Below are 22,589 nucleotides of genomic sequence, written 5' to 3'. Positions count from 1 at the left end.
TGCTGTCCTACCACAAGTGATTGTCAGCTCTTTTGAGCACTTAAAATAACAAAAGGCTCCTAATGGAGCCTATTTAGCTCTCTTGTTTGAACAGTGGGGAGGAACAGGTTAAACCAGACCAGGGACCCTTAGGGAGAGTTCACACCTCCTGGCAGAGATACCTCTCCTCACCCTTCTTACTTTCACAGGGATCAGGCATTCGAGCCCCTGGCTTAATGAGTCCTTTCAGCTGAGGGTGACCCCTCATTTGAGGCAGGTTAAGCACAGTTCTGCTCCCCTTTACTCATGCAATAAATGCAACAACACTGACAACAACATTTCACTACCCCTCCATTCAGTACTAAAGTGATTTGTAACCCAACACTATTCAAATTTGATCACTTTGAGCAACATCTCTATATCTGCTTGATATCTAGGCAGAGTAGGTGAGTTCATGTAAATACAGTTTGCTCCTAAAGTCTCTCCCACTCCCAGCTAGATGGCATGAGAGAACTCATTCAAACCCTGTTTACATAGTTATGTTAGGAAGAAGCTTCCTCTCTAAACATGTTTCTATAAAATTTCCATTAGATGGTTTCTTGCACCTCCCACTGAGACATCTTGTAATGGCCACTGTCAGAGACAGGATGGATCACTGGTTTGATCCAGTACAGCAGGGAGATGAGATACCGAGCTAGATGGCCTTTAGATCTGATCCAATACAGCCAGAAGGTGGGATACCAGGCTATATGGGTTATTGGTCTGATCCAATAAGGCAGAGAGGTGGGGATACCAGGCTATATGGGTTATCGGTCTGATCCAATAAGGCAGAGAGGTGGGGATACCAGGCTATATGGGTTATCGGTCTGATCCAATAAGGCAGAGAGGTGGGGATACCAGGCTAGACGGGTTATCGGTCTGATCCAATAAGGCAGAGAGGTGGGATACCAGGCTAGATGGGTTATTGAAGTGATCCAATAAGGCAGAGAGGTGGGGATACCAGGCTAGACGGGTTATTGGAGTGATCCAATAAGGCAGAGAGGTGGGGATACCAGGCTAGACGGGTTATTGGAGTGATCCAATAAGGCAGAGAGGTGGGATACCAGGCTAGACGGGTTATCGGTCTGATCCAATAAGGCAGAGAGGTGGGGATACCAGGCTAGATGGGTTATTGGAGTGATCCAATGAGGCAGAGAGGTGGGGCTATCAGGCTAGACGGGTTATCGGTCTGATCCAATAAGGCAGAGAGGTGGGGCTACCAGGCTAGACGGGTTATCGGTCTGATCCAATAAGGCAGAGAGGTGGGGATACCAGGCTAGACGGGTTATCGGTCTGATCCAATAAGGCAGAGAGGTGGGGCTATCAGGCTAGACGGGTTATCGGTCTGATCCAATAAGGCAGAGAGGTGGGGCTACCAGGCTAGACGGGTTATCGGTCTGATCCAATAAGGCAGAGAGGTGGGGCTATCAGGCTAGACGGGTTATCGGTCTGATCCAATAAGGCAGAGAGGTGGGGATACCAGGCTAGACGGGTTATCGGTCTGATCCAATAAGGCAGAGAGGTGGGGATACCAGGCTAGACGGGTTATTGGATCAGACCAATAAGGCAGAGAGGTGGGGATACCAGGCTAGATGGAGACAGGGATACATGGACTATCCGTTTGCTTTGGTATGTCTGCTCCTGTGCAGCAGCCTTGCACTAACTGGAAGATGTGACCTGCCGTTGATTTTTTTGAGTTTTCAATTTTAAAAAGGGCCCAGGCTGTCAGATTGGTTCATATTCCCATTTTTTAAAATTCAGGGGTTTGTTTTGTTGAAGTATATCCTATTCAAAGATACACTTGGGATGTCTATTTTTTCAGATAAAACCCTTGCTTTAGGCCCCGCAGTGCATACTCTTTAGTTATATTTTTCCAATCTCTTGGGAGATCTGCTGCTTTCGCATCATACTTCCTAGCTAACTGGTCATTGAATGATTTGAAAACAAATTTCCAGTAATCAGAAGCATCAATGCTGGGATCAGGCTGAATGCGCCAGTCTGGGTAGTAACGGCGGTAATCTTTGAAAGGATGATATTTTCCTGCTGTGGCTACGGTTTGGAATTCACGATTGGAAACCACGTCAGAGGAGCATATGGAATGCTCAAGCTTTTGTGAATCCCGATCCCTGAAGTTCCCTAATCCTTTGGGTCGATGGACTGATACAAAATGCTCTTTATGGTCAGTGCCTCCTGCTTCACAGGGGGCTTTACAGAACGGACACTGCTTCCCACAGCCAAACACTCGCTTGAAGATCTCATCCTGGGGTTTCACTGACAGGTTGGAGAGTTTGGTCTCAAGTTCCAAACGATTAAACTGGGTTAAGATTTGTTGTTCCAGCTCCAGAAGGAAGGTTCGAATGTTATCAGAAAGCTGCTCAATTTTTGCTGTGCTTTTAAACTGTACTCCAACTAAGCTATTGCTGGAAATGACCAGGTCCTGCTGAAGCTCTTTGCAAAAGTTGTCTAAAAAGGCAGAAACTGTGTTATTGTTTTGATTTATGGAGTTTTTCAGAACTCCTTTGATTGTATTTATTATTCTGGATAGAATCCCTTTCTCCAAATCTCCCAAACTCGCCTTCCCTCCATAGCGATCTATCAGACATTTCTGTATCCAGGATTTGACAAACTTTTCATAGTTACTTATGTATTTCACATAGTTGTCAAAGTTCATCTCTTCCAGCAGCTTCTTTAGCACAGAGAACTGGAAGAAGCTTCGGCTGGCGTATTCAACGGCCTGTTCACTGCTGAGAAAATTGTCAACTATTTCTAGTCCGAGCCTTTTGTTGACATAACCCACCAGGGCAGGTTTGAGACATTGATAACAGAAATCCTTGGCCCTTGTTTGGCTTTCATCCTTTTCCAAATAGAGATCCATAAATATGGAGAAATACTGAGGTTTCAGCTTCTCCAGACGTTGCTGAGGATCGTTTTCTTTGATAAAATCTTCATGCATCTTCTGAAATGCACAAGCTGCTTCCCCCAAAATGTGAAGTTTCAGGTCAACTTCAAAACTAGGGGTAGTGGGAAGTTTCTGAACATCCTCCCGTTTTAACCTCTCATTAACCATATGCAGCAGTTCTCCACAATAGGTTTCATCATAGTCTGTTTTGGATTTAACTTTTTCTTCAATGTATTTCTTGCATTCATTCATTAAAGATAGAGCAAGCTCTTCAGTTTTACGGTGACAGTCCTGTAAGAAGAATTCCACAACTGCTGTGGTCCATTTTAGTTCTAAGTATTCCTTCTTCATTGTGAAAGAATTCATTCCATAACCCAGCAGGCTTTTTGCATGTTGTAGCATCTGATTAACGGCACTCCCTCGATTCTCAAAATCCTTTCTCAGCTGGAGATCCATATCTTGAACAACTTGACGTTTCTGTAAACTACTGAGCTTTAACTCTGACAAGGTTTTTCGCCACATTGTTTCAAATTCTATTTTCAGTTTCTCATTGTCTAGTTTATGTTTTCTGTTCCGGCATTCAGCCAAGAGTCTGTCAACTTTCCCTTCAATTGTCTGTTTGTACCCAGTTTGGATAGTGTCTATCTTGTGCTGTCCTCTTTGGATTCGAATTGCTTCCTCACAGTTACTGATTGAATAACTTTCAAGTTCTCTTTTGAGGCTATTTGCGCTCCTTTTGAAATCTTCTCTGTACTTTTCTATCAGGTTCAAATTTGAAGCTCCACTTTTAAAATACTGTTCTAAATTATCCAAGAGCTTCTTTTCTTCCTCCTGAAGTTTCCCTTGTGCCTCAATTTTTAAACTCATTAAAGGATCACGCTCTAGTTTCTCTGGTGGCTGGTTCTGGATGAAAGTTTCTTTTTCGGATATCCAGATATACATCTTCTTGCGGAAATCCCACTCCCATTCAGAATACTTCATAGACAGCTGGTTATAGGCTTCAGCTACTAGACTGTTTCTAAAGCTAAAGATGAAGTTTTCATGTTTTACAGCTTCCCACAGACTCTTCAGCCATTCAATAAATTCAGGAATGTCTTTGACAGGTCTGTTAAGTGAACGGTTCTTTATGAATTCAAACAGGTATTTCTTTAGCTCACACACACTCTCACTGTATCCAGTGTTTACTGGAGCCATGGGAGGGACTCCATGCCACAGGCCAGGGATGTACCAATTGTGTTTCTCTGGGTTATACTCCATAATATCAGAAAATGCCATTTCCCTGCTTTGTTTTTCCATCCTTGCTGCAGCTTTGGTCATTTCATTCAGCTGCTCCAGTAGATGCTTCCTGTCCCTCATGTTTTGATCATGAGCAGACACATCACTGACGTTCTGATGCACAAACTGGCAGTTTGGCTTTTGTCCTATTTCCTCCATTCTGAGAAAGGCATGGACCACAATTTGCAGAATATCCTTCATTTCTGTGGCATTCTCCATGGCCATGTTAACGATCGTTATGTCACTCAATCCAATCACCAGGGTGGCCAGCTCATTGTCATGTTGATAACTGTCTTCCAGTGCCGTTAGTTCAGGGGCCTTCAGACCTTCAGTGTCTATCACCAGGATGAAATCACAGCCACTTAGCTTCTGAACAACTTCTGTAACTTTAATGAGTGTCATGAAGGCTCCTCGCGTACATCGGCCACTGCTCACTGCAAACTGCAGGCCAAACATGGTGTTGAGGAGGGTGGATTTCCCTGTGCTCTGCACTCCCAGCACGGTTATAACCACCATTCTGGATCTACCCTCCAGTCTGATATTGAGATGAGTTAGAACATCTATTACCCAGTTCATGGGGATGTTGGAGGCATCTCCATCAATCAGCTCCATAGGAAACCCTTCCAGCATCAAGTCAGCTGCTATGGCTGGGAGATGGATGAATTGTCTTTGGCTTTCTGCCATTTTACCTTCTTTAACCATTGAGCATTCAGCCTCATAGAACTGCCCCAACTCTCGCATGAAATGCTCAACGCCAAGGGAACTATCAGCTATTAATTTATCTAGTTTTTCCAGCTGTTTTCGGTCCACTCCTGGAGTTTCACATTTCTTTTTATACTGCTCCCGCATTTTAGAAAGATTTCCTCTGGCAGTGTTATCGAGGCTAAATTTCATCCATTTCAAGAAGTAATGTTTCTCCATTGTAGGCAAGTGTTCTAGTCCATTGATAAACTTAGTCAAACCATTAGTAAGGCCACACTGATTCTGCTGTCTGCGTATCTCTAACCATTTCTGTTTCAGCTCAGATTTATAGTCTTCAGTGGCCATGTCCCCTTGCCTTTTCATTCGACACAGCTCTTTTTCCACTTTAGCCAGGTTTTTCCATGGCTCCCCTTGGAGTCTCAACATTTCTCTTTTGTATTTTGCCACGTCTCTTATTTCTGCAGTGATATCTTCAGCACATTTCCTCGCACACTGACATGCCTGACAGTCCTCATCCACCTGGATTCCTAGGTCACGTGCCATCACAGCCATGGCTTCCAAACTCACTGTCTTGGGAGATGAGTTCATTATGGTTCCTATGGTGGACTGCACCTTTTTCACAAATCCTGCATTATTAGTGGTGCTGTCTTTCACCAGTAGCTGTGATTTGCTCAGCTTCAGCACAGGGGCCAGCTTGTTAAGGAATCCCAGAGTTTCTATGGGTTTCTCATTCTTGTAGTTAAGGATGAAGTAATATTTAGCTGTTGATTCTTTCAGAGATGATAACAGCGCATATTCTGTCTCACTGATGCTCTCAGTAACTATGAACACTGCTGAGGAGGCCTCTGTTAAAAAGCTAAACTGCAGCCACTGCGACTCAATGTTTCCACGCAGATTTGTAACTGCAACAGGTTCTGGGAAAAGATCGGAATTCTCATTTCCACCAGGAAAATACCAGGAAATCTCGACCAGCCCATCTGCGATTTGCCGAAGAACATTCCCAGACTCCATGTCCCGATGGATAAAGAAATTGTGGTGCTGCTGGGAGGGGCTGAGAACATCATTGAGGAGTTTGGATTTGGAAAAGCTGCAGCTCCCCAACCGCACAAAGGAAATGGTTGGTAGTGAAGTGAGCACCAGGCTCTCCTCTCTGAACCCTCTGCTCTCTGCCAGGGAGTGTGGCCTCCACTTCCTCACAATGTCTCTCATGGCCCACAGAAGTAGGATACACTTGTGGATGTCAAGGGCAGGTAGCAGCAGAGGGAGGGCAAATTGGCACATGGACATTTTGGACAGGATCTCCTGCTGCAGGAAACCGTCTGAGTAAAGCAGAACGGCACAGAGAACATCGAGGGGGTGCAGTGAAACTTTTATCTCAGCATCACTAACATAGAAATTGTCATCAATATGCAGCTCTTTATCATCATCAGTCATTTCTTCTTCAGGTGCCTTGTGCCCAATGCTTGTATTTCTGGCTGTCCCATTCACAGCCATGACCTTCCTCAGGAAATGCCACGGTAAATCACTTAATGCCTCTGGAATCCTGTTTTTGATGCCTTCTGGGCAGATCTCCAGGACATCCCTCAGCCTGATCTTCCTGCTTCTGTGCTTCTCCAGGTTTAATCTGGACAGAATATCTTGAAATGCTTTACTTCTTTCTGCAAAAGGAAGTGAAAACAAACTAAATTTTCAGAGTAGAAAATTATAACTTTATATACAGTTTACTAATTCCTTAGACTGGCTGATGTTGTGGGAGTTATGAAAAGAGAATTGTAATTTAAAGAAAAGCAGTACCCAGTAAATGACAGATGCATTACGCATCCTGGGCTCAATTCTTCTCTTATTTATATGGCACAATATAAATAAAGCCAACAGGATTACTTCTGTGCTTACCTCTCATAACTGTTGTTCTTCGAGATGTGTTGTTCACATCTATTACAATTAGGTGTGGGCGTGCTGCGTGCATGGGTGTCGGAAACTTTTCCCCTTAGCAGCTCCCATCAGAAAGGCAGGGGAGCCCCCTAGAGTGGTGCCCTTATGGCGCTGTATATGGTACCCTGCCGGCCCAACCTCCCTTCGGTTCCTTCTTGCCATAGACTCCGACAGAGGGGAAGCAGGGTGGGTATTGTAATGGACGTGAACAACACATCTCGAAGAACAACAGTTATGAGAGGTAAGTAACCATCTTTTCTTCTTTGAGTGATTGCTCACGTCCATTCCAATTAGGTGACTTCCAAGCTTACCACTAGAGGAGGGTAGGAGTCATGGAACGATTGATTGAAGGACAGCTCTGCCGACTGCCACATCATCTCTGGCCTGTTGGTTGACAGCATAGTGAGCTATAAACATGTGCACTGAAGACCAGGTAGCTTCCTTCACCAAGTAATTGCTGAACCAACAAGCGGGGATGCCATTTTAGATTTGGTTTTGGTGAGTAGTGAGAACCTCATAGAAGAAATGGTTGTAGGGGACAACCTTGGTTTGAGAGATCATGAGCTAGTTCAGTTTAAACTAAATGGAAGGATAAACAAAATAGATCTGTGACTAGGGTTCTTGATTTCAAAAGGGCTAACTTAAAAAATTAAGGAAATTAGTTAGGGAAGTGGATTGGACTTGTGGATCTAAAGGTGGAGAGGGCCTGGAATTATTTCAAGTCAAAGTTGCAGAAACTATCAGAAGCCTGCATCCCAAGAAAGGGGAAAAAATTCACAGGCAGGAGTTGTAGACTAAGCTGGATGAGCAAGCATCTCAGAGAGGTGATTAAGAAAAAGCAGAAAGCCTACAAGGAGTGGAAGATGAGAGTGATCAGCAAGGAAAGCTACCTTATTGAGGTCAGAACATGTAGGGATAAAGTGAGAAAGGCCAAAAGCCATGGAGAGTTGGACCTTGCAAAGGGAATTTAAACCAATAGTAAAAGGTTCTATAGCCATATAAATAAGAAGAAAACAAAGAAAGAAAAAGTGGGACTGCTAAACACTGAGGATGGAGTGGAGGTTAAGGATAATCTAGGCATGTCCCAATATCTAAACAAATACTTTGCCTCAGTCTTTAATGAGGCTAATGAGGAGCTTAGGAATAATGGTAGGATGACAAATGGGAATGAGGATATGGAGGTAGATATTACCACATCCAAGGTAGAAGCCAAACTCAAACATCTTAATGGGACTAAATCGGGGGGCCCAGATAATCTTCATCCAAGAATATTAAAGGAACTGTCACATGAAATTGCAAGCCCATTAGCAACAATTTTTAATGAATCTGTAAACTCAGGGGTTGTACCATATGACTGGAGAATTGCTAACATCGTTCCTATCTTTAAGAAACGGTGGGGACGGGGGAGAAAGTGATCCGGTAACTATAGGCCTCTTAGTTTGAGATCTGTAGTATGCAAGGTCTTGGAAAAAATTTTGAAGGAGAAAGTAGTTAAGGACATTGAAGTCAATGGTAATTGGGACAAAATTCAACATGGTTTTACAGAAGGTAGATTGTGCCAAACCAACCTGATCTCCTTCTTTGAGAAGGTAACAGATTTTTTAGACAAAGTAAACAGTGTGCTGCTTGCCTGGAGCTAGAATAAAGGATTGAGACTGAGAGTCTGTCAAGACTCATAGAATCATAGGACTGGAAGAGACCTTGAGAGGTCATCAAGTCCAGTCCCCTGAACTCATGGCAGGACCAGCATCATCTAGAACATCCCTGACAGGTGTTTGTCTAACCTGCTCTTAAAAATCTCCAATGATGGAGATCCCACAACCTCCCTACGCAATTTACTCCAGTGCCTAACCACCCTGACAGTTAGGAAGTTTTTCCTAATGTCCAACCTAAACCTCCCTTGCTGCAATTTAAGTCCAGTGCTTCTTGTCCTAACATCAGAGGTTAAGGAGAACAATTTTTCTCCATCCTCCTTGTAACAGCCTTTCAGGTACTTGAAAATGGTTATCACGTCCTCTCTCAATCTTCTCTTCTCCAGACTAAACAAGCCCAATTCTTCCCTCACAGGTCATGTTTTCTAAACCTTTAATCATTAATCATTTTATCTTTTATTTCTTTTCCCCTTCCTTGTTGTCTTTGCTTTTTCTGTTTTCATTCCGTACCTCCTTTCCTCCCAGTTTTTACGTGCGTTTCCTCCACTTTCTTACCCCACAGCCCATTTCAGACCCCCCTCCCCGAGACCCACTCTCACTCCAACCCCCATCCTTTCCTCCAGCCTCTGACAAACCCATCAGTCACAATCCTCATCATTTCATCCAGCCCCTCAGTCATCCATTCTCAAGGAAAAGGGAGGTAACTAGCAGTGGGAAAGAGAGGAAAAGGCACTTTTCTCTCCGTCCTCCTTACTACACTGCTGGCCAACAACCTTCCCAACAAGTGTCTCCTTTCTTCCCTGTACAGATGCCCCATATTTTCACTTGAAATATGTGGTTGGCCCAAATGGGGGGAGGGAAAGGAGGTGGGGGGAGAGTAGGTGTGGGGCAGAGGGAAACAGGAGGAGATGTTTAGGGGCTATAACGCCACCATTTCTTTTGGGCAGTAGCTGCCACTGGTCCCAACGCTTTGCCACTGGCCTTCATGGGAACACGGATCAACTACAAGTTGTGGCTCAAAGCATCCCACTGACCAATACAGACCAAAGTTTAAGCAAAGGAGCCCCTGTGTTTCTGCCTCTAAGCCACTGACTGGGTTTCCATGGCATCCCTGTTTGAATCTGAGCAAATTTGTGTGCAGAATACCAAGAGAATTCTTCACTCTCACAAGCACCATTCACACCTGGCAGCACCAAGCTCTTCTAAAGGTGTTAACTCCCACTACAGAAGAAAAGGTGATCAGAGGAAATTACCTTTGGAAAGGTCTGTCTCCTCTGGCTTTTTGTCTTGTTGAATATCTAATTCCAGTTCTGGATTTACGACACCTTTTTCCCCCAGCTCTGGGGCTTGCAGAGTCTGAGATTCCTGATTTAATCCTTCCAGCAAGAAAACAAGAGGAGAAAAGTTATTTAGTGTCTAATTCTCTTCAATCCCCAGTTTTCTGTGTGTATTTTATTTCATTCACTGCTCCTGCCTCTGCATTTCATTACATAGTTTCTATTTTATAATAGAAGATCTACTTATCCAATACATTGATATGAAGCTTTGGATAAAAAATGCAATGGATTCAGTAGCATTCTGACCTCTTCTAAGGGAGATCAGGGGTTAATTCTTAGTCACTTTCCTTTCTGATCAGAGCCCCAGAGGGGAGCTGTGCACCTACTTATGGTTCTTGCTCCTCACTGTAGTCTATCCCTGTTCTGCAACCAGTTCCCAATAAACTACACAATGTTTATAAATATTGTCTTTGATTTCCATTGCTGTATCAGGTTACATAATCTTGGTGGGTCTGGCACCCTCAAACCATTCTAGCTAGAATCCAAAGAGATTCTTTGGGGGCATTGTGGCTTAGTTGGTGCCCCTGCCACAAAAACTGGGGGAAACAGACATGTAAAAATGTGACACACTATTGGTCTTCAATTGGCTTCACTTTTGGGTCCATCTCTAGCTCTCTTTCATTTTTGGAGGATTTTGCTTGTCCAGCCCCATGGCAAAAATACTAGATTCTGGGGCACCTTGGAAAAATGCCAGATTCCAAGGAGCTGGAATCAGGAAGTCTTTTGGGCTCATCTGGGCAAGTTCACATTTCTCAGTGCTATTGTTTCAGGCAGATGTCACTGCAACAGTTACACTCACTTGTACTTCATGCTATCAAGATTATCTCTGCAATCAAAAATGCTAGAAACATTTTTTTTAAATGAACAAGTTCAGTTTCTGGATCAAAATTCTGTAGCAAAGGGTGAATTCTGTGACTGTAGAATCATGGCATACACAGGGCACTGGATATAAGCAAGGGAAGTTTGCCTTCTGTCCCTAACCATAACTACTGGATTCTCTGGTGACCTCCTGTGGGTGTGGACATCTCTACACCCATCCATAGTTTGATGGATACATAGATCCTGTGGTTAGATACAGTGTCACATTTCAAAAAGTTTGTTCTATGAAAGATTCTACAGGTTTGAGAGTTATCCCTTACACATAAAGGGCCTCATCCAAAGCACACTGAAGACAATGGAGATTTACTGATGTTGACCATCTGAAGATCTTTTTGTGTATATTTATATTCTATTGGTAAATTTCTATCAAAGGTTTTGTAGAATACACCACTATATCATAATTTTACACAGGAGCAAAGAAGTCATACAATAGCTGCCTGTGAACTGTATGTTTCAATTTCATCATTTTCATGCATTTGAATTCTCAGCCATAACTTTGCATTAACATAGGCTCCACCATTAATCATGTATCTATTTGAAAATTAGCCTTTGATCGATGTTGCGTGTATTAATTTTTTTCGTTCTGAAAGACAAAACAAAAACAACAACCTACCACACTGAGGATGTTGTAAATCCTGATTTGTGCCCGGAAACATGGTTTCTAAACACTCCAGGAATTGCTGACAGGCCAGTGCTCCCTTTCTCTGGATTTGAATTAACAATTTTCTAATTTTCGCCTCTGTATCCGATATTGTGTTCATATTGTCATAGTCCTCGTCTGTGATGAGGGACTGAGCAAGTGACTCATCCAAGACACCACCTGGGTCATTTTGAATAATTTTAATCAGTTTACGTCGCTCTTTGCACATAATCTTCAAGGATTTCTCATCAGCGACCACTGTTACTGAATCGGGGGATCTGTAATAATGAAAAAATACAATGCTTTTTAGACAAGGAGCAAGAAATCATTTGTGAAGGTGACAGAATTAGATTCAGGTTAGTGAATAATCTGGGATTCTGCCTTCCTCAGTATCAGTTTAGGGTAGGCCTATACAGCAGTCAGTGGTGTGGCTGCAGCACTTGTAGACATATGTGAACTTTTTTTCCTCTAGTTCAATCAAATATCAATAGCAGTGAAGCCATAGCAGCATAGATTAGCTTTTTGAGTATGTATCTAAGGTCCCAGACTGCCGTCCATACTGCCAAGGCTTCGCTGCTATTCTTATTTGAGCTAGCTAGATCAAAGCTAGCTCACATATGTCTACATATTCACTTATTTATATATATACACACACACACATACAATTTATCTATTCTAGGCCTTGATGCAGGGTAGGGACTCTGGGGCTCCCTTTCCCTCTTCTTAGTACTTCCAACTGGTAGGTGCACTTCATACACCCTCTGAGCTACCACCCTTCCTCCTGCCCCTGGTCCCTTGAGTCCTACCAGGGCCAAGGAGGGGCCAGGAGGAGAGAGGAGCTGGTCACTATGAGGGAGGAAGGTGTGCCCAGGAAGCTACTCACACTTCCACCAGATGCCACTCAATCCTGCCCCACTCTTACTACCACTACTTCAACCAAAAACAAGGGAAATTCACTGCTAAAACACTTCATGAACACAGCTCTACCTTTCCCTTGCACTGCCTTGCACCCCTCCAGATGGTGGAGGATGAATAAACATAAATCAGGCTACACAGAGTTAAGGTAATGTCTCCCACACTATATCCCCTCACAGCCTTAACGCTGCTTCCTTTTAATGATGCCCAGAAAAATCCCTCTGAGAGAGCAGAGGATTGTCTCCTTCCCAAGCATGTAGAGGATGGCAGATAAAGTGAAGAAGAGTAGTATGGAGGAAATGTTTAGGCCCTGGCTTTGACCAAAATAAAGGTCAAGTTTAGCCCAGGCCTAGCTAAAACAAGCTAGTTAGCCCAAAAATTGTCTTGTGGACAGATTTAAAGAGAGAAGCTTCTAATTAATAATACTGACAAATGGATTTCTGTTTGTTTTCTAAAGTGCTTGGTAGGTATGTTTCTTGGTTTTCCTTTTGGTCAGTCTGAGGCTGGCCTATGATACAAGAAGGGAGGGAAGGCCTTCTAGCTGAGACTCATCATGGAATAAGTAAAAAGAAGGGAATGAGGGTAATTTTAAAGCAGCTGGGTCTTGATAAGGAGAAGCAGAATTCTTCTTCAGAATGAACTGGACAGAATGTGGTTTAATGGAGATAAGGACAAGAAAATATCAAGAACCCTGCTAGAGAGGGGGGGATATTATTTTAACTTTGACCTACCCAAACTGGGGACTAATATGGTTGCTTTTCTCCACTGGAGAAAAGGGAATGTTTTGTCTGTGAAGCCAGGTACCGACTCTGTGAATTTCACTGCCTTTGGTTTAATATCCTCAAGTTAGAGAAGCTGTTTGTTTTGCATCCATTGCAAAGGACACCAAAGGAGTTTTCAGATAGGTGTCAATTTTGTATGTGTATACACTGAAATAAGGAATAAATATTAGATATTTTATATAAAATATACAGGATGGATAGGGAGTTAGTGGGGGTTGGCAACGTCTAAACCAGGGATCGGCAACCTTTGGCACGCGGCTTGCCAGGGTAAGCACCCTGGCGGGCCAGGCCGGTTTGTTTACCTGCCGCATCCGCAGGTTCGGGCGATCACGGCTCCAGGCCAATGGGGGCTGCAGGAAACGGCGCGGGACGAGGGATTTGCTGGCTGCCGCTTCCCGCAGCCCCCATTGGCCTGGAGCGGCGAACCACGGCCAGTGGGAGCCGCGATCGGCCGAACCTGCATACGTGGCAGGTAAACAAACCAGCCCGGCCTGCCAGAGTAGCTTACCCTGGAGAGCCGTGTGCCAAAGGTTGCCGATCCCTGATCTAAACAATATAGTGTGAATCAAACATTTTACAAGCAAATTCATAGATTCATAGATTCTAGGACTGGAAGGGACCACAATTAAAAATGTGTTTTCCATAAATATTTTAATATTGTCTTAAAATTAATTTTACTCAAGACTTCTTGAATAAATGTTAACAGAAAAAATCATGCAGAAGGGCTGCAAATACAGCTGAATCAATATTACTTCTATTTCCTCACCTCTAACCAAGATTTGACATGGATACAACAATTTTCCAATGTGTGCTCTATGTAATATTATTTGATGTTTATGTGACTTTAAAAGAAGAAAGTTACAAAATTTAAAAGAATTATATGAAACATCAGTTTACTAATCATGAACATTCACTAAGACCTGGACACCCTTACTCGCACTGAGTAGCACTTGACTCTATGAGCTGCCCCATTGAAATCCATCAGACTATATAAGAGGCAAGGCACTACTCAAAGTAATAAAGGGGGCAGAATCTGTTCCTAAAGTCAGAAATCTCACCAAGGTTAATTTTAGGAGGGATGCAACAGGGGAAGGAGCCTGCCATGCAAAGAACATAAGAACGGCCATACTGGGTCAAACCAAAGGTCCATATAGCCCAGTGTCCTGTGTTCTGACAGTGGCCAGTGCCAGGTGCCCCAGAGGGAATGAACAGAACAGGTAATCATCAAGTGATCCATCCCCTGTCGCTCATTCCCAGCTTCTGGCAAACAGAGGCTAGGGACGCCATTCCTGCCCATCCTGGCTAATAGCCATTGATGGACCTATCCTCCATGAATTTATCTAGTTCTTTTTTTAACCCTTTTATAGTCTTTGCCCTCATAACATCCTCTGGCAAGGTGTTCCACAGGTTGCCTTTGTGTTGTGTGAAGAAATACTTCCTTTTATTTGTTTTAAACTTGCTGCCTATTCATTTCATTTGGTGACCCCAAGTTCTTGTGTTATGTGAAGTAGTAAACAACTCTTCCTTATCTACTTTCTCTACACCAATCATGATTTTATAGACCTCAATCATATCTCCCCTTAGCTGTCTCTTTTCCAAGCTGAAAAATCCCAGTCTTATTAACCTCTCCTCATACGAAAGCTGTTCCACCTCCCTAATAATTTTTGTTGCCCTTTCCTGAACCTTTTCCAATTCCAATATATATTTTTTGAGATGGGGCAACCACTTCTGCACACAGTATTCAAGATGTGGGCGTACCATGGATTTATTGGCAACATATTATCTCTCTCTTTCTTAATTATTCCCAACATTCTGTTTGCTTTTTTGACTGACTCTGTACATTGAGTGGATGTTTTCAGAGAACTATCCACAATGACTCCAAGGTCTCTTTCTTGAGTGGTAACAGCTAATTTAGACCCCATCATTTTATACGTATAGCTCCTAAACCCTACAGGAGTGGGGCTCTGCTTTATCTCCTTTATCATAGGAGCCGTGGATGCCGGTTGCTTTCTTCTGCAGGCCTACTTCTGTGCTTCTCTCACCTCTATCCTAGCCCATCACAGTCCAGAGAGTCTCTTCTATTTGGAACTCATAAGCTGCTCAACTACAATGCAAATACAAAACACAAACGCCTTATCTTTTTAATCTTTGCTGCACTGTTAGAATAGTTTCAGTAAAAGTGAAGGTGCTGAATGATTTTGTAACCAATGAACATTGCTGCAGAATTCTGTGTCTCCTAGAACTCCATGCAGCTCTGCTGGTACCACAGACCTTAGGTCAAATGTGCTACGCAGTACAAGCAGGAAAGGGATCTCCTATCAGACTGGTAAACAATTTGGGACCTCAGCATTATTCACCCCAGGGAGGTACCGAATAGAATCTGCTGCCTTGCCACAAGAAACAAACCAAGAGTTTTTCTTGTATATAGCAATAATAGTGACAGTATCATAGCACTGACACTTTAGTGCTATCTGAGGAGACACTTTCATTCTAGTCACCCTGGCCTAATTTGCTTAGGCATCTAAATCCCAGACTGAGGCTACACGGCGACCCACAAAACTCCTGCCACATCCTGTAGGCACCTAAACTCACTCAGTACCTACATTTTTGTAGTAAAAAGTTCCCTGGGCACCTGTGTTTCTGCCCCTGGGTACGTATGCTACTGCCTCCCTCTGTGCATTCAGACACCAGTCTCCTGCCTAAGCCCCAGAGCAATTCACGGAAGGAGTGAGACAGGTATTTGGCCGCCTCACTCGCTCAGGGGACCTGATCTGGTAGGTGTGCTCAGAGGCAGCCTATTGGATAGGGCCCCTCAGGTGAGTTCACACAACACAGCCTTTGGGGGAGGGGCAGAAGACCTCCTTTATCACTTTTTGCCCAGTGGCTGGGGTACTCACCTGGGACGTGGGAGACCTCCAATTCAAGTCCCCCCCATACCTCATGAGGAGAGAGGACTTCCACAGGGGTCTCCCACTGCTCAGATGAGTGCTCCAACCACTCCACTGTGGGATGTTCTGATGTGGAGAATCTGTCAGTCTCTCCTGTTGAATCCATTCTACTGTTCATTATATAATTAGTCATTTGGACTAGAGAGTAAGCGAGTGGGAGAATGATTCTGTAGCCTGCTGGTTGGAGCATTCACCAGGGAGGTGGGAGACCCCAGCTCCTGTTCTAATGAGGGTTCATAGCTGAGACTCATGAATAGTAGAGATGGGCACCTCCCTACAACCTGCTCTTAGGCAGCAATTTCTGGAGAGGGGTGGAGCTTAGCACACATCCCTCTCATGAGCATATCCCATTGGCTAGCTGTAAGTGCTCCCCACCTAGTGTGCTGGCTTTTGTGACTCATAGTCTAAGGTGCCCATCTCTCCCCATTCCTGTACAGGGGGCCTGGCGCCTAACCCAGACTCTGTGAATAACAGTGGATTCCAATGATTTTCTTGGTGTCTAAAAGTTAGGCATCGCAAAGCATTACACCTTTGTGAATCTAGCCCCCTCTTTTCAGACACATGTAAACTAACAGAGTAATTACCTTGTAGCTGAGCTTGTAAGTGTCGCACTGCTGCCCAGCTCTCCCGTCACTTCCTCTTCCATCGGCCTCGCTGCTGAGGTCTCACCAGTTGGTGCAGACACTGTGAGATAAAAGAGAACCATCAAAAAAATCCATATGGGAGCAAACATGGAAGGCAAGAAATTAAAATTCCCCAGACAAAAGGCCTTGCTAAACTGGAGTGAAGTTTGAAAATCCTCATTAGTAATCTGAGTGTTAAAGGCCTTGCAAGAACATTGGAATTAACAGAGAAAATGTCGGAAAGCTAAACAAGTCAGAACGGAGATTATAAAAATGTTACAGTTTTGTAATATTCAATAAAATAGATAAATATAAATTAAGGCTGACATTCCAAAAAATAACCCCCATATATTTGGAAGTATGGAAATTCACACTTTAAGTCACCCGTACAACCTTCACTCAGCCTCATGGTAACACCAGTATTCTATCTTCCCTTCTATGTTCCTTTCATAACAAACTTGCAAAACAGCAGTGTTTCTATCCCTTTCACTTTTTGGAGTCATGTTCTTACATCAGAATCTCAGTTTTCTTTTCTTTTTTTAAATAAAAGTTTCTAGACTTCACGGTTGCAAAGAAAAGTTTGAAAAGATGACTCCTAAAAGTTCAAAACCCAGAAGGCAAGTAAATAGATTTAATAAATTAATAAATAAATAAATAGAAATGCATTGCATTGCATTTGAAATCTCATATTTTAAAACCAATCTCATGTGTGGGGTGAGTAATATGAAAACAGTGTTAAGTTTGAATTAAAGCCTGTTTTTTCCCCTAAAATACTACATCTGCACCCATTGGGAAACCACATGTTTTGCAATTTGCAAGTTGCCATTAAAAAAAGTGAACCATAGACTACCAGTTTACATTCTGTAACTGGAAGAAAGCTGAAATTGTGCCAATATTTTAAAAGAACAAACAGGGTTGACCCAGATAATTGTAGGAAGATTATGGAATGTCTGATATGGGACTCAGTTAAAAAAGAATTAAAGGAAGGTAATATAATTAATGCCAATCAACATGGGTTTATGGAAAATCAGTCCTCTCAAACTAACCTGATATCTTTTTTTGGTTGATAAATGTAATAGTGTTGATGTAATATACTTAGACTTCTACAAGAATTTGACTTAGTACTGCGTGACATTTTGATTAGAAAACTAGAAAGATATAAAATTAACATGGCACACATTCAATGTATTAAAAGATGGCTAACTGATAGGTCTCAAAGTGTACTAGTAAACAGAGAATCATCATTGAATGGGTGCATTTCTAGTGAAGTCCCACAGGGACTGGTTGTTGGGCCTATGCTATTTAATGAATTTTTATGAATGATCTGGGAAAAAAAACATAAAATCACTGACCAACTTTGCAGGTGACAAAAAATGGGGGAGTAGTAAATGATGAAGAGGAAAGGTCACCAATGCAGACTTGTCTAGATCAGTGCTTCTCAAAGCCAGTCCACCGCTTGTGCAGGGAAAGCCCCTGGCGGTCCGGGCCTGTTTGTTTACCTGCTACGTCCGCAGGTTCGGCCGATTGCGGCTTCCACTGGCCGCGGTTCGACGCTCCAGGCCAATGGAGGCTGCGGGAAGGGCGGCCAGCACATCCCTCAACCCACGCCGCTTCCCGCCGCCCCCATTGGCCTGGAGCGTCGAACCGCGGCCAGTGGAAGCCGCAATCGGCCGAACCTGCGGATGCGGCAGGTAAACAAACCGGCCCGGCCCGGACCGCCAGGAACTTTCCCTGCACAAGCGGCGGACCGGCTTTGAGAAGCACTGGTCTAGATTGATTGGTAAACTGGGTGCAAGCAAACTGTGTTTTAATATGGCTAAATGTAAATATAGACTGTGATGTTGCACTCCATATGTTTTATGGAAATATGCTTATGAATGTAAATATGATGTAACTGGAATACGCTTTATGCAAAAGGTCTCTTGTAAGGTATCATTCCAAAGGTTATAACCTACTGAATATATTCCTTCCATTTGTATGCATGTATCATTCTTGTATCTGAAGCTAGAAATATGAAGTAGAAGTCTGAGGTGCTATTGTAATTATGCAAAGTCTGGGCCATTAATGGTTGTTTAGAATCTTGATGGCTCCCATTGACCAGGACAACTGACGGTAAATGGTTTTTTTACCTGCTAGCCTTCCTGTGTACGTGTGGACCAAAGCAGGAAGAATGGAGACAAGAGATACCAGAGACATGTGACAATGTCACATGACACTGGAATACATCTTAATCATTATGGAAGAGGCAGGGGTGAGGACAAGCACAGACAAAAGGTTCCTGCCTTGTGCCAAAGCTATAAAAGGGGGTGGAGCAGGACAAAGAGGGCTGCCAGTCATGAGAAAGCCCCCGCTTATCATCTGAGATGTAAGCTGGAACTAAGAAAGACTGTACCAGGGAAAAGGATTGGGCCCAGACTAGGAAAGAGTCCAGTCTGTGAAGTAAACTTATTGGAACATCTTTGAGGGTGAGCTATTACCTGTAATCAGCTTCTTAATGTATTAAGCTTAGACTTGCGTTTTTGCTTATGTGACTTACTTTGTTCTGTCTATTACTTGAAACCACTTAAATCCTACTGTTTATATTTAAGAAAATCAATTTTGTTTATTAACAAACCCAGACTAAGTGATTAATACCTGGGGGAGCAAACAGCTGTGTATATCTCTCTATCTGTGTTATAGAGGGCGGACAACATGCCCACTATTCTGTGTCGACAACTTTTGTCAAGCCTGACATACTCACTACACCTAACACACTGTTGTCATGATATATACCCAAAAGGTATGTGCTGGAGTCAGAGTTGCTGAACCAGGGCTGCTAAATGCACACACGCTCAGTGCAATGCCTGTTTTCTGGCTGGGAATGTCCCGACAGGGAGTTATGTTAGCAGAGCATTTTAAGTCGGTCAGGATTACAGGACAAGCAGTGACACAACCTCTCTCTGGGCTGAGTTGACCCCAAATGGTTACAACACGTTATGGGCATACTGGGGCATCGCTCAAAAAGAACAGCATTATGGCTATGTGCATGTTTAATCTTAACTTTGTAATTTCCTGAAGTTTGAGTTTCGCAGAACTCAATATTCCGGAAGCTACAACAATGCACCCTTAACTTTGTATTAACAAAGTTTCGCTGCCTAGTTTTTTAAACAAAGAGAAATGTTTATTGGTAGAGTTAGTCATCATTTTGATAGCTGTAGTCCTCACCTAGGTTTGCAGATGTGATGCTACAGTGACCAGGTTACAGCCAAAACCCCTAGCTTCTATATAATGATTTTCATCAGTAGCTTTCAAAGAATTGTACATCATTATGCCCATTTTACAGATGGGGAAACTGAGGCACAGTGAGGTGAAGAGACCTGCCCAAGGACACTCAGCAGGCCAGTGGCAGCAGTGGGTATAGTCTTAGTCCATTGACCTCTTCACTAGACCACACGGTTGCCATGTGATTCCTTAGCACTCATCTCCACTCTTGTATATTTTGTTATAATGGAATGAGAATAATGGTTGTGCTTTGAAATGTTTGCAGTGTGCAGAGACTAGTGTGTGTCTCTCCTTGTCACTGCTGCCCCACCATTCTTTGTGACATTCAGCCCCACACCAACATTTCCAGCTCCCTCTTCCTTTGTGACCCCATTAAACCATTACTTGCATTGTATAAGCCATTAATATGTTAGAAGTTGCTTCTTGTTGTCGCCTGCATGAATATATCACAGGCAGCAGCTTACTGGAGGACGACATACTACCTTGGTTATGTAGCCATAGCTACACACTGAGCTGGGCCCCTCACTTTCACTACCCATTCCCAGCTGGGACTCTTGCCTCTGCTTCAGCTAGGCTTCCCCAGCCATATCTCAGGTTCAAGCAGTCTGTCTCCCCTCCAAATGAGGCTCCTCCTTCACTCACTCTCACCAGACCGCCCCCCTCACTTCCGTCTGCACAGGGATGAATCGGACCCAGAACTGATCCCTGCAGAACCCCACTCATTATACCCTTCCAGCATGACTGTGAACCATTGATAACTACTCTCTGGGAGTGGTTTTCCAACCAGTTATGCACCCACCTTATAGTAGCTCCATCTAGGTTGCATTTCCCTAGTTTGTTAATGAGAAGGTCATGCGAGACTGTTTCAAAAGCCTTACTAAGGTCCAGATATACCATATCTACCACTTCCCCCCATCCACAAGGCTTGTTACCCTCTCAAAGACAGCTATCAGGTTGTTTTGACATGATCTGTTCTTGACAAATCCATGCTGACTATCACTTATCACCTTATTATCTTCTAGATGTTTGCAAATTGTTTCCTTAGTTATTTGCTCCATTATCTTGCCTGGTACAGAAGTTAAGCTGACTGGTCTGAAATTGCCTGGGTTGCCCTTATTTCCCTTTTTATAGATAGGCACTATATGTGCTCTTTTCCCGTCTTCTGGAATCTCCCCTGTCTTCCATGACTTTTCAAAGACAATTGCTAATGGCTCAGATATCTCCTCAGTCAGTTCCTTGAGTATTCTAGGATGCATTTCATCAGGCCCTGGTGACTTGAAGACATGTAACTTATCCAAGTAACTTTTAACTTGTTCTTTCCCTATTTTAGAATCTGAACCTACTCTATTTTCATTGGCATTCTCTACGTTAGGCATCCAAATGCCACCAACCTTTTTGGTGAAAACCGTAATAAAGAAATCATTAAGCACCTCTGCCATTTCCACATTTTCTGTTATTGTTTTTCCCTTTTCATTGAGTAACGGGCCTACCCTGTCCTTGGTCTTCCTCTTGCTTCTAATGTATTTGTAGAATGTTTTCTTGCTACCCTTTATGTCTCTAGCTACTTTGCTCTCATTTTGTGCCTTGGCCTTTCTAATTTTGCCCCTACATACATGTGTTATTTGTTTATATTCCTCCTTTGTAATTTGACCTTGTTTCCACTTTTTGTAGGACTCTTTTTTGATTTTTAGATCATTCAATATTTCCTGGTTAAGCCAGGGTGGTCTCTTGCCACACTTCCTGTCTTTTTTACGCTGTGGGATAGTTTGCTCTTGTGCCCTTAATAATGTCTCTCTGAAAAACTGCCAGCTGTCTTCTATAGTTTTTCCCCTTAGACTTTCTTTCCAGGAGATCGTACCTACCAACTCCCTGAGTTTGCTAAATTCTGCCTTCTTGAAATCCATTTTCTTTATTTTACTGTTTTCCCTCCTACCATTCCTTAGAATCATGAACTCTGTCATAATATCAGGATCACTTTCCCCCAAGCTGCCTTCCACTTTCAAATTCTCAACCAGTTCCTCCTTGTTTGTCAAAATCCAGTCTAGAACAGCCTCTCCCCTAGTAGCTTTCTCCACTTTCTGGAACAAAAAAATTGTCTCCAATATATTCCAAGAACTTATTAGATAATCTGTGCCCTGCAGTGTTATATACTCTAAGGTAAAGGTGATACTTGGACAAGTTATATTCTCAGGTGGTTTTATTCCAAGATCCCCAAATTTGCACCATTTTCTCACTGTAGAAATGCATTTTAGAGCAATGGAAATATTAAAATCAGCTTCTTACTGAAAGGGCTGTATATAAGGAATTCCTTCACCATGCTTCCCCCTCGAACTCTGTACCTGGCACAAATGAGAATCTTCAAGCCAATAGAGTGTGTCTGTGGATTTACAAGTGCTTTGAAATATCAGCTTTTATACCAGAAGCTTTGTTTTGGGGCAAAAATTCCAAAAGCAGAACTTCCAGCTGAAACGGGGAGAGAATTTAATGAGTAACACCTGTTCTCAAAAAGTTTCTGTGGAAAGTACTCAAAGTCTTAGTTCATAGGTGTGGCTCAGGCTCCAGAGAAATGGCACAGCATAGCACCTTGATCCATAGGGGATTTCAGGTGACAAACACCGTGGCTTGAAACAAAACCCCAAGGGCATAGGTGTCAACTCTGTGACTACTCTGGGGCTGGAGCACCACAGAAAAAAAAAAAAGTGGATACTCGGCACTCACCAGCCATA

The 22,589-nt window shown here is 43.1% G+C and overlaps 1 protein-coding gene across 1 annotated transcript; it reads right to left on the bottom strand.

Moving 5' to 3' along the window:
• Positions 1-1,407: 1,407 nt before the first annotated feature.
• Positions 1,408-22,242, bottom strand: LOC101934400 (interferon-induced very large GTPase 1-like). The gene is made up of 5 exons (XM_065579600.1): positions 22,147-22,242; positions 16,564-16,663; positions 11,308-11,612; positions 9,732-9,854; positions 1,408-6,552 (listed from the first exon to the last, which is right to left on the bottom strand). The coding sequence occupies exons 1-5, from the start codon at positions 22,178-22,180 to the stop codon at positions 1,829-1,831; spliced, it is 5,286 nt and encodes a 1,761-aa protein (XP_065435672.1). The 5' UTR covers positions 22,181-22,242; the 3' UTR covers positions 1,408-1,828.
• Between the last annotated feature and the right edge of the window lie 347 nt (positions 22,243-22,589).

This window comes from Chrysemys picta, unplaced genomic scaffold (assembly GCF_011386835.1).
Source record: "Chrysemys picta bellii isolate R12L10 unplaced genomic scaffold, ASM1138683v2 scaf489, whole genome shotgun sequence".
Taxonomy (NCBI): domain Eukaryota; kingdom Metazoa; phylum Chordata; order Testudines; family Emydidae; genus Chrysemys; species Chrysemys picta.
The sequence above is the reverse complement of the archived record's forward strand: the minus strand, read 5'-3'. Positions and strand labels throughout refer to the sequence as shown.